A 14,720-nucleotide genomic window follows, 5' to 3' on the forward strand; every position below is an offset into this window, starting at 1 on the left:
TCCTTGGAGACATTCAAGGTCAGGCTTGGAGGGGCTCTGAGCACCCTAATCGAGCTGCAGATATCCCTGCTCACTGCAGGGAGTTGGACCAGATGGCCTTTAAAATTCCCTACAACTCAAACGATTTTATGATTCCTCGGTACGTTTGCTCAATGGAAGACAGTAACAAAGCCTCCACCAAGGCAGCAGCCTCACTAACCCTCACAGCCCGCCCAGTCCGCCGCTCGGCAGCCGCCCCTTCCGCCGGCAGCCCCGCCTACTCCTCCCGGCAGCCCCGGCCGGCATGGCGGCGCCCAGCGCTTAGGTTTGCACGTGTGGTCCGCGCTGCAGGGTTAGAGCTGCCGCCATGAAGGGCAAATCCTCGGCCCACAAGTCGGGGAACACGCACAGGGTGAGCGCCCGCCTCGTCGGGCCGGGTGGCTGCCGGGGTGGGTCGGTGGGTTTTCGTCCTTAGTCTTCATTGAGCTGCGGTGCTGCTGTGGAGGACGGAGGGCTCTGCAGGGCTGCAGGACGGCTCCGAAAAAGCTCTCTGTACTGCAGGGGAGGTGCGGCTGCTGGCCTCGCCAGGCTCACAGCATGAATACGTGTGTCCTTTTGTTTTACAGTTTCTTACCTTCTCGGAACGCTTAAGTAATGTTAATATCGATATTATTCATCGGATTGACAGAACTGGAAGCAGTGCTGAGGTGAGAAAAGCAACAGTAGTCATCTTATGCTAGAGGACTGCAGGTCACTCCATCAGTAGTCACAAGCCCTGAAAGATACGCTTACATTTTTCTTTGGGGAAGGGTTAGAAAACACAACTCTACCATGAGCTTCTTTCTAAAGTTTCATTTACTGTTTTGTTCCCTTCTTCTTTTGGAAATGCTTCTCATATTGACAGTGTCACCATGATCGCTTTCACATAGTGAGAGGGCCTGTGGGTGACCATCAGCAGTTCTGGGTCCTGTCCTGCAAAGGCTTGAGGGTGTTGAGTAGGTGCAGTCCTCACGGGGAAGTTGGATTAGCACCTTTCCAGCTCTTTGTAGATCATTTAAAAAAATAAAAAAAATTAAAAATACCTGTATGTCTTGCAGATCATCACTGTGAATAGAGTGCTTTGCAGCTTATTGCTTCCTGGCCTGCTGGATTGTTTTTCTAAGCTTCTCACTGAATAGCTGTGAGGATGCCAAAATAAACCCCAAAGCATTTTTTTCCTGCTGGGTGGCTGTGGTTCAGCATCTTAGATTATCAAGTCCAGTCAACAGAAGTCTAAAAAGCAACTATGTAAGCAAGTCTTGTCATGAATTTTTGAATGTGGAAATGAAAGTCTTATTTTCAGACAAAACCCATAGCACCCTTTGGAAGGAACTCATCAAGATTTTTAAAATATTCAAAAAATGTTTGAAGTACTTGGTAGTTCTTTTCACTGGATCCTGTCATCTTTACTGGCTACATCCATAAGAATTGATGAGCTGTTATTGTATCTTTATTTTGACAGGAGGTTGAAACCTACTTTTACGAAGGACTACAGAAATGGAGGGAACTGAACCTCACTCAGCATTTTGGTACCTCATTTTTATTTGTTGATATTTTCTGCCTGTTCTAGACTGTTAAAATGCATTTCTTCTGCATCTAGAGCAGACTGAGAAAGTTTCTGTAGATTAGATTTTGAATTGGGCTTTGGAGAGCCATTAATTTTAACATCCTGTGTGTTCACTGAACTATAGTTTTCATGATTTCTCTTTCATGCTTTGAACAGTGCAATTCTACAAAGAAGTGGCCAACAAATGCCAGTCCTTCAACCAGCTGGTCTATTACCAGAGTGCCATTGTGCAGAGCTTGAAGACACATTTGCAAGTCAAAGCCAGTCTTGCTTATCAACCTTTGTTAGAGTAAGTATATGGTGATCAGTCGTAGAATCAATCAAGTTGAGAAAGACCTCTAAGATCATCTAGTCCAACCATCCAGCCATCACCACCATCCCCACTAAGCATGTACCTCAATTCCACATTCACATGTTTCTTGATCACCTCCAGGGATAGTGACTCCACCACCTCCCTGGGTAGCATTTCTGAGTACTTAATGCTCTTTTGGAGAGTAAATTTTCCTTAATATCCATCGTGAACCTCCCCTGATACAGATTAAAGCCACTATCTAGTCCTATCACTGAAGAGGGCGATATGGTCTCCTCTGAGTCTCTTCCACTCTAAACAATCTCAATTTCCTCATCTGCTCCCCATCAGATTTGTGCTCCAGTCTCCTCACAGCTCCATTGCCCTTCTTTGGACATGCTCCAGGGCCTCTGTGTCTGTCTTGTAGTGAGGGACCAAAACTGAACACAGCACTTGAGATGTGGTCTCACCAGTGCCATATACACAGAGATGATAACCTCCCTGCTTCTTCTGGTTGCAGTATTTCTGATACAAGCCGTGATGCCATTGGCTCATGTTCAGTCAGCTGTCAGCCTACACCCCCAGACCCTTTTCTGCCAAGCAGCTTTTCCCAAACCTCTCCCCCAAGCCTGTAGCACTGACTAAGTTTATTGTGACTGAAGTGCAAGACCTAGTACTTGGTCTTGTTTAACTTCATATAATTGGACTTAGCCCATTGATCCAGCCTTACCAGATCCCTCTGCAGGACCTTCCTACCTTCTCTTCCTCCCAAACTTAGTGAGGGTGCGCTCAATCCCCCTTGTCCAGATGGTCAGTAAAAATAGTAAACAGGATGGGCTACAATACTGACCCCTGAGGAATGCTAGTAGTGAATGGTCGCCAGCTGAAGCCTGATGATATTACAAACAATCCCAAGTCTTGTTCTGAGTGTTCTTTATATTTTTTGTACATGAGGAAAGAAGTATAACAATGAGATACCCAAAGTGGTCATATTTCCCTGGTAGTGCTTTATAATCCTAGGTCTTATAAAAAAAATAAATAAATAACATGTTACTGAGTGTCTGACAGAAAATTAATGTGCTTTGGTTGATGTTGATCATTTATGTTTGGTTGATCCATTCTTCTTGTTTAATGTTATCTGCTTGAATTACTTTAAAATTGTTGCCATCCACAGCTGCCTACAGGTGATGTTTAAGTAAAGGTAAGAAACAAGAGTAATGCTGACCGTCTTTCAAAAAATATTGTGCTCAACTGCTGCAAGCAATGCTTGGCTAACTTTTTATTGATTGGGGAAAAAAAAAAACCAGCCCAACATACTAACACTGATAAATTGTCTGAATCAGTCTAGTGGTGCAGCTGGCTCGAGATCTCCAGGCTGATTTCTATCCTCACTTCCATGACTTCTTCGTGGCCATCGTCAAGTTGTTGGATACACAGGACACAGAGCTGCTGGAATGGGCTTTTACCTCTCTTTCCTATCTCTACAAGTACCTGTGGAGATTGATGGTGAAGGACATAAGCAACATATATAGGTAAAAGCTGTTTTTCGTTTCTGTCTTGATTGGCATCTATAAATGTTACGGGAATGCAAGTACTGTACAAATATATGGCTTAGTGTTTTAGTATACTTGTCAGCACAGTTTCTCTGCTTTCTAGAATAGAGCCTTGTTGTCATATGCAGCTCCTTTGAGATCCTCCTGACTGGAGGAAGAGTGTGTGTTGATCTACTGTTTTCAGCATTCATTCTCCTGATGCTATGGATGCAGGTGGTGATAGGAGAGGAAGCAGTTACCTAGGCTGGGTAAACAAAGCTCAGAAAGGCATTGGCAACTTAGACAAGTCTAAATTCAACACAGGTCTCTTGAGTACCTGTCAAATACCTCAGTCTTATTTGTATTGCTTCTGTCTTTTCCAATTGCAGGCACTTAAACGTACAACAGTAAATGAATTCTTTTGAGTCTTTGATTGCTCCTGTTGTTGCGTTTTGACCTTTATGTTCTTCCTGCCTGTTTAGTGAAAGAGCAGACAGGCTGTGCTGTATGCTGTGAAACTTCTTGTCACAGGATTCCAGACATGTAGAGTTGGGCATAAGCTCAGAACGAAACTTGCCAAGCTTGAGGGAATTTCCAAATGCACAGGAACCAATTCTGGTTGTCCCTGAAATGCAGGTGGTTGCAGGCTGTTTTTGTATGTGCTTACCCTCTTTAAATTTTTTCCAGGCATCTGCTCTTGGCTGCTTCATCCAGCTGTGCTGGATGGACTGTATTCTGCCCCATGATGGCTGCTTCCTCACTGTCATGCTGCAGTGGTAGCAGCTCTCTTCTTTATGTCCTAGCCAGTGGGTCCATGCTGCTTCCTACTAGTTTCAATTCAGAACAGATGGAGGAAAAGATGGATTACAGATTTTTTCCCCAACCCAGCGAAAGCTGTCAGGCATATTGCAAAAACATCTGCTTCTCTGTGAATCTGAGGCACCACGCTCTACACTTAACATGTGCTGAGCCACTTGCAACTGTCACTGGTGTTTACCAAAGAGCTGCAAACACTTGTCACTCCTCTCAGTAGTGTTTTTGGAAAATCTGCATGCACAGGAGAGCTTGTTGGCTCATCTGAAATACAAATGTGGCATATCAAGTAAATTTTGGTTTAACTAAGTGCTGCTGACTGTATCTGTTAAAAATCTTGATGCTGTAGTTAGGTCTGTATGGATCCAGAGTTGTTGCAGGTTTCCAAGCTGCAGCTTAAGTTGCCTGGTATTGCTATTTGATCTTCATATAGGAAGAGTGGGACAAAATGGAATTAAGGAAGGTCTCTGCTGTCCCTGGGTGGATGGCTTCTTGGTGCTTGTAAAGTGTGGCAACGTAAACTGAAAACATAATTTTTAAAGCCAGTTGGTGACAGTTCTTGCACAGCCTTTAAAACGCTTTATTACTGTGTTTCTTTTTAGCCTCTACAGCACCCTGCTGGCTCATCACAAGCTACACATCAGAAACTTTGCTGCTGAAAGTTTTGTCTTTTTAATGAGAAAGGTAAGTAGGTGTTTGTACCTTGACACACTCATGGCTTCAACATACGACATTTCTGTAAAGGAGAGATAACAAGGCCTGAACTGGCGTTCTGCATGTCCTGAGTTTTCAGTGTTTTCCTAAGTATATCATGGACTTCATATCAGCAGTGGCAAATAGAGACTGTAATATTCTGCTTTAAGAGCAGTTAAGCGAAATGTTTGTAAACGTTTGTTTAGTTGTTTTCAGAACCTCAGGTGCTTTGACACAGGGGGTTTAAAAATCTATGAGCAGAAGTCCTTGCAGTATTCCCAGGTACTATTGTAGTTTGGATGACTGGATTCTGCTTTCAGCTGATGCATGTATCTTTCCACACCAGAACACTCACTTTTGTATTTCAGTTGGGACCAATTATGCAGTGCATTTATGCACATGCTTAACTCCAAAATGGTGAGAATAACCAAAAAGACACATCTCATCTGCTGTGGCCTCACCATGTTCTTGGTGGTTGCAGAAATAATGACATTGAACAGGTCTAGAAAGGCAGGACTTAGAAGTGCAGTGTGGTGCTATGGAGCTGTTGAATTGCCTCTGTCCATCTTGTAGCTCACAGAAGATGATCTTTTTTTTCCCTCTTGTGTTTTTTAGGTTTCTGATAAAAATGCCCTCTTCAACTTAATGTTCCGTGACTTGGAGGAGCACCCCAAGAAGGTGGAAGGTGTGGGACGGCTACTTTTTGAGATGTGCAAGGGTGTTCGAAACATGTTTCACTCTTGCACAGAGACGGTAAAGACCAGAAGAAAAGAAAGTTGGTTTAATGGTATCAGGGTGAAACCAGTGAATGTTGCCTTGTTCCTTTCTCTGGGTCCTTAGTGATAAACACGCTATTTGTTATTTAACAGGATTGGAAAGCCGATTTCTAAAAACCTGTTTTTGAGATGGATTGTTTTTTAAGCATTCCTATATGATATCACTATATATTAAAGCAGTTCTGCTTGATAACACTATACATATCTTCAGATTCACTTAGAGGGTTTAAAACAATTCAGATTTTAAGTGATAACCTAATTTTTTTTTTCCGCTAATCATTCTAGAGAGAATTGAGATCACTGAAATATAATAGTATCTTGCCCTAACTGATTTTAGGATGTAGTTTTATTTTTTGATTTATTAGATTTATTTTCTGAGGTTGTGATATGCTCTTTTCCTGTACAGGCTCTAAAATTAATTCTGGTAAAGCTGGGACCTGTTACTGAAGAGGAAACTGAACTACCATGGATAACAATTGGAGAAGCCTTTGAGCAGATGATCAGATCAGCTGCAGTGCATATACATAGGGAGCATTTTGATGTTGTTTTCAAGTGCCTGAAGGTATGCTTATTTCCTTTTTTTTTTTTTTTTTTTTTTTTTGCCTCTGTTCACAAGAGACTGAAGAAGAGCTGTGTGTACTTACCAAGAAAACTGTTGTGTCCTGTTAGACTAGAATTGGGTTTTCTCTCCTTTGGAAACATTAACTTGAGTGACATATCTATGAGGAAAAAAATCCACCCTTTTTTTGGAAGTCCATAATGATCCAGCTGGCTGTGCTGCCTTGTGAGTGAGGAGGAAACCACTGTGGATGAGATTTAGAGTTCAGCCCCACATTTGGGCAGGGAGTGTTTGTAGTGTCTGTTTTGGCAGAGATTGGTATTGGAGGCCCATTGCTGGTCTTTCCTTCTGTTCTGCTGAATCAAATCTACTGGTGGTTCTAAAACAGCTTTGTAATGGTGAAGTGAAAGCTTCTTTCCCTCCAGTTCTCTTTACATCAGAGACTTGGGCTGTACTTGGAAAGCCAAGTTTAAGCCTCAGAGCCAGGTCCTGCAAGTCAGTGTGTGTTTTCTGTTTGTGCATTGCCATGTTGCATTGTGGTGGTTGCACTCTGAGGTCTGGGGGAGGAGAGTTGAGTGCCCCGGCTGTGGTGGGTCAGGATGATGCAGAACAAGCAAAGGGTTTTTACTTACCTGATCTCCATGTAGATGTTTTATTCGTAGGGACTGGGATTTGCTAAGAGAGATTGAAACCTTCTGCAAATGATGGCTGTCAGCTTTGCACCTCAGAAGTATGAAATGGGAAACTGGAGGAAGTGGTACACATGCAAACCTAATTTAGGGCAGTCCTTCCAGCACTGACAAATAGTCCTATTTGTGTGGTACTTGAACTTCTAACTACCCATAGTTTGAAATGGAGAAGTAAATGAAACAGGGTCTCATCTTTTTTCCTGAAGCATTTTGTTTTTTCTGTAAACAGGAGTCACTCTTGAACTTGCAGAGCAAAATAACTAAAGTCAATTGCTGCATGGCTTCAGAGCAGATGGAAAGGGTTCTGCAAGCATATCTGATCCTAGTGGAACATGCAAATGGATCCAAAATCTCACAGCCAGAAGAAGTCTGTCAGGTAAGTCAGACCATCACTTTTCCTTACCTGCCAGAGAAGTATTGATTGAATCTGGAAGATGGATGGTCAGCTGAAGCATTCTGAAACATTCCTGCTGCAATAACAGGCTTAGGGTTTGTGTTATGTGAAGAGAGATTTATGGGGGAGTATTGCTGCCTCTCTAGTTCCATGAGAATTTTCCTGTCACGTAATGCTTATGTAGTCTTCCTTTAAATAAGGAGGTGAAAAGTGAGATGCTGATGCTAGAGACCATGTTGTATTGTAATTCCTGCTGTTTTTGAAGGAGAGCTAGGTGCCCCTAGCCTCATGCCTGTGGTAGAGCAGTTCCACCAGATTCACATATATTTGACCCTGTGAATTCAACTGTAGATTTCATGCCTTCAAACTTCGTCAGGGCTGTTTGTATTAATTTTTGTAGGCTGAAGCTTAGAACACTGTATCCTCCTGCTCCGGGGCCTGTCTAGGTCATTCAGAGCAGACAGTCCCTGTCTTATTACATGAATACCAGTTCCTCTCTTTCATTCCAGGTTTTAATAAAAATGTTACAGACACCAGATCTCTTGTCATCTTGCTACAAGATCCTGCTGAACACCATTTCTGCATTACTGCTGGCCGAGAACATTCACTTACCTGACTCTTTGACCAAAGAAGCTATTGAAAAGGTAACAAAGACTTCTTACTGGAGAAATACCTGAGTCTAGGTTCCCTACAGCAGCCTTCAGATTTCAGGAAACTCCATTTCAGGCTGGGCAATAGGCTACAAGGTTCTCTTTAGCTTTTTGCACTGAAAAGGGAGAAAATGCCCAGTGCCTAAAATAATGCCTACTATGGTCTTGGGACTCCTTGAGAATCTTACACAAGCTGTCAGTCTGTTACAATGATGCCACTGTGGCAAACGTACTTGCAGTGGAAAACAGATCCTGCTTCAAACAACAACAGCCTGTAGTAAAGACAGAGTACAGAGAGGGATTGTGTTCTGTCGTAGATTGTGAGGCATATCAGTGAGTTGAACTGAAATATACTTCACTGAAAAAGTATATTTTTCACTAAGTTGACAGCGTAGGTTTGGCTTATGAGCATGGTTCAGGCAAATCTGACTTGAAAACTACAGGGTTAGGCAAATTTTAGTATAACCATTGCTCCTGAAACATTGACAGGATCAGTTGCATACATTCATATAAAGTGCAGTGTAGCGGATTGATCAGAGATGCTGCTACAGGGTGCTCTGCTTTGGTTTTCCTGTTGCAGTACCTGATAATTTTGCCATAGTTGTACTTTGTATTCAAAAAATGTATGGAAAATAAAGATGTTGTGCGATTTGCAATTGGAAAATAAGGCTGTTGCAATTGTTTAGAGAAGATCATGTGGACTTCAGTGTTGGCTTTTGCTGAAAGAGATTTGTTCTGCCTGTGTGTGGCAAGAGTGCAGTTTTGTTTGGGAGAGGTGATCCTTGAAACATTTGATTAAATTTGTGCGGGCTTCTGTTAATCTGAAGGAGGCTTAAAGCTGTCCTTATAATTTGAAGGGTCTGGGAAAGAAGCTGTGTGCGTATTTCTGTGTTGCACATCTCAGCGTTGAAAAGCACTGATTTCATGTGCAAACAGGGATGGTTTCCATCTTGTTCCCTTCAGAAGCCTATAGGTTGACTTCCCCCTTTTGCAGCCAACTATGGTGGAGTCGTATACCAGGATGTACGCATCAAGAACACTGAGTTAAAAGACCTTTTGGGCCTGAGCTTCTTTCTAATGGTTATAGCGTGTCTGTACTACAGTCAGAGAACTTTGAGCTTACATTTCCACATCACTTTAAAGAGATAGCTGAGCTGTCTTAGCACAGAGCCTGCTTGGACTTCACAGGGCTTCTTACAAGGGTTCTGCTGCTTCTATAGCTGAGCTGCCACTGGAAGTGGAATTGCTGGGTGTGGCTGTCTTAGAAACTCCGCTAGCTGTGAACAGAAAGCCAGGCAGGCATCTCAGAGTTTAGAGCACGGCTGATTGATAAACCAGGAAAAATATCTCTCGGATAATGGAAACGTAAGTATAGGATGTCTTTTCTTAATGTGTTCCTATCAACTTTTCATTTGCATCTTGCAGGTATTAGGAAGTGGAATTGAATGGTGCTTTCTTTTGGACTTTTCTGAAGCAATGTTCAAAATGAAGCAATTTGAGAGGGTAAGTGGAAGCTCTTGTCCATTTTGTTTATTTTTTGTTGCCAAAAGGAGCATAAGATATTGTGACGAGGACATCTGAACAGGAAAATCCTTCTGCAAGCGGAAAATTCATAGTATATTTATTTGCCTTGTTTGATGAATCACTTATCTGTATTGATATGCTGTTCGAACAAACTTTTAGTGTGGTAAGAATGAAAGCTTTACTTATGCCATTGTGTCAGAACTTCGTGGTCAGGGTGAAGAGGCTATCCATGTTCACAGAGAGAAGCTCATGTGGTGAGGAGCAAAGATGTGGATTTGTTTTAGATAGGATGAGGGGAAAATAAGTGGAAATGATGAATAAGGGACATCTGATAGATCAAGCCTGGAAATGGTGATCTGGAAGGAATGAAACAAATTAAAGGGAGTAGGGTATGAAAGCATAGTTGAGCATCTGGAAGATCCTGACTATGTTGGTTTTCTTGGGAGCAGACTGAGTTTTTACATCAAACTGCTGTCCTGTCTCCAAAAACAGAATGTCTATGTGCTGATGACTCAGAGCTTCAGAACTGATGAGAAGTCTGGTGCTTTGGTAGCTCATTTGTGCTTGGCTTCCTCTGTAGCTGATGTTATGTGCTCTTATGGTTTTGATGACAGTTACAGAAACGTTACTAAACTTTGATTTTTCTTTTTTTCCCCTTCAGCACTTTCTTCCATGCTTTCTAAAGTACATTGAGCATTGCTTCTCTGACACAGATGCACTTAAAAAGGATCAGGCAACAGCAGTTCTGGCTAAACTCATTCTGGTGAAAGCAGAGCCTCCTACTGTTGGTTCAATGGCATTTGAAAAGTATCCTCTTCTTTTCACCGAATCATCATCCATCAGGTGAGGCTTCTCAGGTTTAGCAAACACTACATGTGTCCGCATGGCTGCAGATTTGAAGGCCTGCAAGGTGATACAGTAGGATTCCATTTTCTTTTCTGAGATGATTTGAGAAGAGATACTGCTCTAGTGACCTCCTGTCTGTGCCATATTTGTGTATGAATATGACTTGTCCAGGAGCTTGCTGGAAGCAGTGCTGTAATCTTACCATAGAACACAGCTGGGTACCACAGTGTATATAATTAATCCAGATACAGCACTATGCTGGCACAGCTTGACTGCGTCTGGTTGCAGAGCTAAGTTGACTGCAGCAAGGTATTTGCTTTCCCACTGGAACCTGTTTGGAAGGATTTGAGTGACAGCAGTCAAGCACAGAATGACTATTACTAGGCTTATGATAAAGGCTGTTAACAATCACTCCAGCTCAAAACTTGCCTGCTGAGAGTGGTGACTGATGCTGACATCTATGTAAAATTTTATCTCTCCTAAAAGTAGTTCATTCTGTGAATTTTCTTCTGTTTTTACTGAGTGGAGGTATCAAGGTTTAGGGAACAGAAGGTTGTGAGTCAAAAATAATAATAAAAAAATTAAAAAAAAAAAAAGATTTTTCTCTTCTTATATTTTTTAAAGAATATAAGAATTATTTAAAAAAATAATAAAATATTAAAATTTGTGGATTTTTCTAGCTTTTCAGTGATATTGAATACATAGCTGAGAGGATGTTGCTCCTACAATGTCAGTGTCTGAACTAAACTTCCTTTGCTGCAGATTAAATCCCTTGCTGCTTATCTTGTCTGCATGAAACATACAGAACAGATTATTTCATCCTCTTTGCATCCAGCTTTTACAAATAACAAACTTTGATCTTCAGAAACATCACAAATCGTTTCTGTGGACCAGCAATCCTAATTCCTTGAGGTTTATCTGATAAATTTTATTTCTTAAACCTCTAATCATTTTTTATGAGATGTTTTGTTAGCTGCTTGCTTTCTTGAAGGGTGGAGCTCATGGAGCTTTCCAACTGTGGTCTTGCAAATGCTGGGTGGAATGGAAAGGTTGCTTTCCATGAGATGTGAAGTACTCCTGTTTATGTATTCCAGTATAGTGTCAGCTCTTTGTGCTTGAAGATACGGCTTCGAATCTGGACTCAACTTGTGATTCCTTATAATTCACCAAACTGTTAGCTAGCTATTTTCTGTCTTCTGTTAATCTTTGCTGGTGTCTGGGTTGTTAATAAGTAAGAATCACTCTGAATCCTAGAGATGACTCTCAGGTGCTTCTCACCTTAGTTGTGAGGATGTCCAACTGAGAACTAGACTCTTTCCTTCTAGAAAGGCTTTTAAAATTGAAAATAAATTGAATTTATTGCATGGGAAACATGGTACATTTATATTGTGGGAGAAAAAGGAACAGTCTCTGATGTGCAGGGGGCTTAGTGGGTTGTTAAAATGTTTTAATTTTATTTCTAGCTCTAATACAAGACAACAAACAAGTAAAAGACAAGGAGGAAGGGCAGAAGTACCAGTGCTTGGTCATGTGCTGTCTCTAATCCAGTTACAACAGAACGAAGACGTCACTGACCTTTCACAGCCTTGGGTTGCCTTGGTTGTACTGCCACATATTAGGTAAGGGATACTCTATGCTATTGCTGTACATTTCTGTAGTATTATCTACTTCACCATCTATCAAAAATCAGTTTACTAATGTAAGCTCAAGAGTTATTAACACTAGTTTGGGGTAACTGGGGTAAAAAGATGGACGAAAAAAAAGCTATGTGAAAATACTGGGTCCATGGTAAACTCAGGAGTGAGATATCAGTTTCTTGGCTGCCTGCTCCATTAAATTTAGTACACTAGCATGTGGAGTTGTTCCTGACACATTTTTGTTTCTGTTTTTTAAGCACCATTCTTTCTAGACAGCAGCGTTTTCAATAATTATTATATTCTTGCATGACAGAAGGCTTCAGAAAGAGCTTGCTCTTCTGCAGCTTAAATTGTGACTCAGAAATAGCAAATATGATTTGCTATTGATTTCAGACTTGGGATAACCTGTCTGTAATTTAACATGAGATAGATGTGAAAGAAAATATTTGTACGTGCCTAAGTGTGAGTGTTAACATAGAGATAAAAGGTTTCCCGTTTATTTTGAACAGACCAATGGACAAAGAAATGATTCTGCCCTGTGTGACAAGTTTTATAGATTCTCTGTTCACAGCCATTGACAAAGGAAGCCTATGCAAAGGTCAGTTACTGTTAGTTCCTGCTCATTTGCTTTCTGTTGAGACCTAAGAGGGAGAATAAAAGAAGTAGTTTTGCTGATAACACAAAACATGAAAATGAATAGCAATAGCATTGTATCCAAATGTAGTGAGCAGTAAAACTAGAAAAGCAAAGCCTGGGAGAAGTACCCTCCAGGAAACAATTATGCAATTGCTGTTGGTAGTCATAATGGTGTGGCAGATGTTCCACAAAGTGGAGGGGGTACAAACTGAAGCCTGATTAAGATAATTGAGAAGAAAAATTAAGAGTCATATAAAAGAGAATGGAAATCCTTTCAAGCCAGATCCAGGCTGAAGCAGTCAAGTGAAGGAGAGACTATTGATTGACAAGCTCCAATTAGACTGTTCTAAACCGATAGCTCAAATTTTGGGACCTTATCATCTTTGACATTTGCTTGTACAGCATCAGTAGTAAAATGATGTATCCTCCCTCTGGTCATGGGTGGTCACAGGAACCCTGCTGGTTGTCTTCTATTACTGGCCAGAAAAAAAACAATCTTCTAGCTTAGCTTGTGTGGTACAGGGCAGTTGAGTACTCAGAGATCTCAAGCGTTTGGCTTTGTGACAAAGTATGAGCAAGTACTGGAATGCTCCAGTTTCAGTGCTTTTTCTTCTGTGGGTTGAAAGGGCTTACCTAGAGCCTGTCCTTTCTCCTTTGTAATCTCTTGATTAACATTGTTGACTATATCTGCTAACTGATTCTGCTGCCTTTTCTTTTCTGGTGTTTGTCAAGCATGGTCCTTTTTGATTTAGCTCTTTCTCCCATCCTGTTTACAGATTTTGCATGCTTTCATAATTATGTGACTAGTAATTATTTACTCTAGAAAGAAAATATCTGAACTTTTTTGTAGATTGCATTCTTGGTGGCTGCAATAGCAACTGTGCACCAGCTCTGTGTGTGCCCAAGAAGAGGCATGTTGCCATTTCCTCCTTTGCTGCTAAAGAAAAGATAACAAATGCAGTGTCAATCCTATGTTTCTTTCTTCTGTTGCCCTAAACTACGCTTCCTTACCTTCCTTTCAAACTGGTATTTCTGGGCGCATCCAGCCCTGTGCTCCCTGTTGGATCTGCCTAGCCTCTAGCCTAAGGTATTGTGTATGTCCCAGAGCCAGGTGGCTTTCTAAAGTTGCTTGAGAGTGCAGAAAACCAGGTTTGAAGCTGGGATACAGCTCAGGAAGAGACAAAGAAAGTAATAATTTATTTGAACAACCCAGTTGCCAACTTAAGGCTGGCAGGGAATGGAATTGCCCTTCCCCTTCTTGCCTGGAAGGGCTTTGAATGACCTGTACTGTTGGGAAACCCTCTATCCCCAGAGGAGGCTGGAGGTTTATGAAGGGGGTGCTGCTGCTATAACAACATTTGGTAAACCCAGCATCCACTCAGTAATAGGAATTCAGCCGTTAAGTGTATGGGACAGCTTTGAGGATCTCATACAGGGCCTGGAGTACCTCTTGTGTTCCTTTTGCACTGACTGTGGTGCCTGCAGGACTGTTTCTCATTTCTCACTCCTTTCCCCCAGCTGCTGTTGCACAGCAGTTTTCCCCGTCCTTAAATCTGCAGCAGGGTCCTGCTGGAACAGCTGGAGCTGGCTCTTCTCACAGAGCCCTCTCTGCAGTCTCCCCAGCACTCAAACTTGGTCATATAAGATCAATACAGCCATTTTGTAGCATAAAGCCAAGGCTTCTGTGACAGTGCTTAGTTAGCTCCGGACCTCATCTCCACATATACATGGGTGTGATGGAGGCAGATGCAAGCTGGGAGCTGCTTACAGCCTGCAACAGTGGCTTGCTAGAGTAGGCATTTACTTTGTTAGCCAGAGAAATGTTTCCTTTATGGGTTATAAGAGTTAGAAAATACACATATCAGTTCTGGAATCCATGTGTTACTCTATTTCTGTGATTCTAGCTATTTCAGGGAGGGCAGTCACCCTGCAAGCATGAGTCGTTGAGACCTGAGTAAATACACACACTGTTCTTGTTCTCTCTGCTCCAGGAAGTTTGTTTGTGGCCTGCCAAGCTGTAAGTACTCTTCTCAGCTTGACAGAGTCTTCTGAAATACTCCATTTGTTGCCTGTAGAGCGTGTCAAGAACTTGGTGAC

At 41.8% G+C, this 14,720-nt stretch overlaps 1 protein-coding gene across 4 annotated transcripts in view; it reads left to right on the top strand.

The window, feature by feature from the left end:
• Window positions 1-242: 242 nt before the first annotated feature.
• The window catches only part of UTP20 (UTP20 small subunit processome component), a 59,352-nt gene continuing 44,874 nt past the window's right edge, over window positions 243-14,720 (top strand). For all 4 annotated transcript variants that reach the window (XM_010709539.4, XM_010709543.4, XM_085223942.1 and 1 more), the window contains exons 1-15: window positions 243-391; window positions 606-686; window positions 1,481-1,547; window positions 1,742-1,874; window positions 3,218-3,406; window positions 4,822-4,903; window positions 5,528-5,665; window positions 6,095-6,250; window positions 7,166-7,312; window positions 7,840-7,974; window positions 9,406-9,483; window positions 10,166-10,347; window positions 11,814-11,969; window positions 12,497-12,585; window positions 14,615-14,720. In XM_010709539.4, the coding sequence (XP_010707841.2) occupies window positions 347-391; window positions 606-686; window positions 1,481-1,547; window positions 1,742-1,874; window positions 3,218-3,406; window positions 4,822-4,903; window positions 5,528-5,665; window positions 6,095-6,250; window positions 7,166-7,312; window positions 7,840-7,974; window positions 9,406-9,483; window positions 10,166-10,347; window positions 11,814-11,969; window positions 12,497-12,585; window positions 14,615-14,720 (1,784 nt within the window). In that variant the 5' untranslated portion in view covers window positions 243-346. The remainder of the gene's footprint in view (window positions 392-605; window positions 687-1,480; window positions 1,548-1,741; window positions 1,875-3,217; window positions 3,407-4,821; window positions 4,904-5,527; window positions 5,666-6,094; window positions 6,251-7,165; window positions 7,313-7,839; window positions 7,975-9,405; window positions 9,484-10,165; window positions 10,348-11,813; window positions 11,970-12,496; window positions 12,586-14,614) is intronic.

The sequence above is a fragment of the Meleagris gallopavo genome, chromosome 1 (genome assembly GCF_905368555.1).
Source record: "Meleagris gallopavo chromosome 1, MGAL_WU_HG_1.1, whole genome shotgun sequence".
Lineage (NCBI taxonomy): Eukaryota > Metazoa > Chordata > Aves > Galliformes > Phasianidae > Meleagris > Meleagris gallopavo.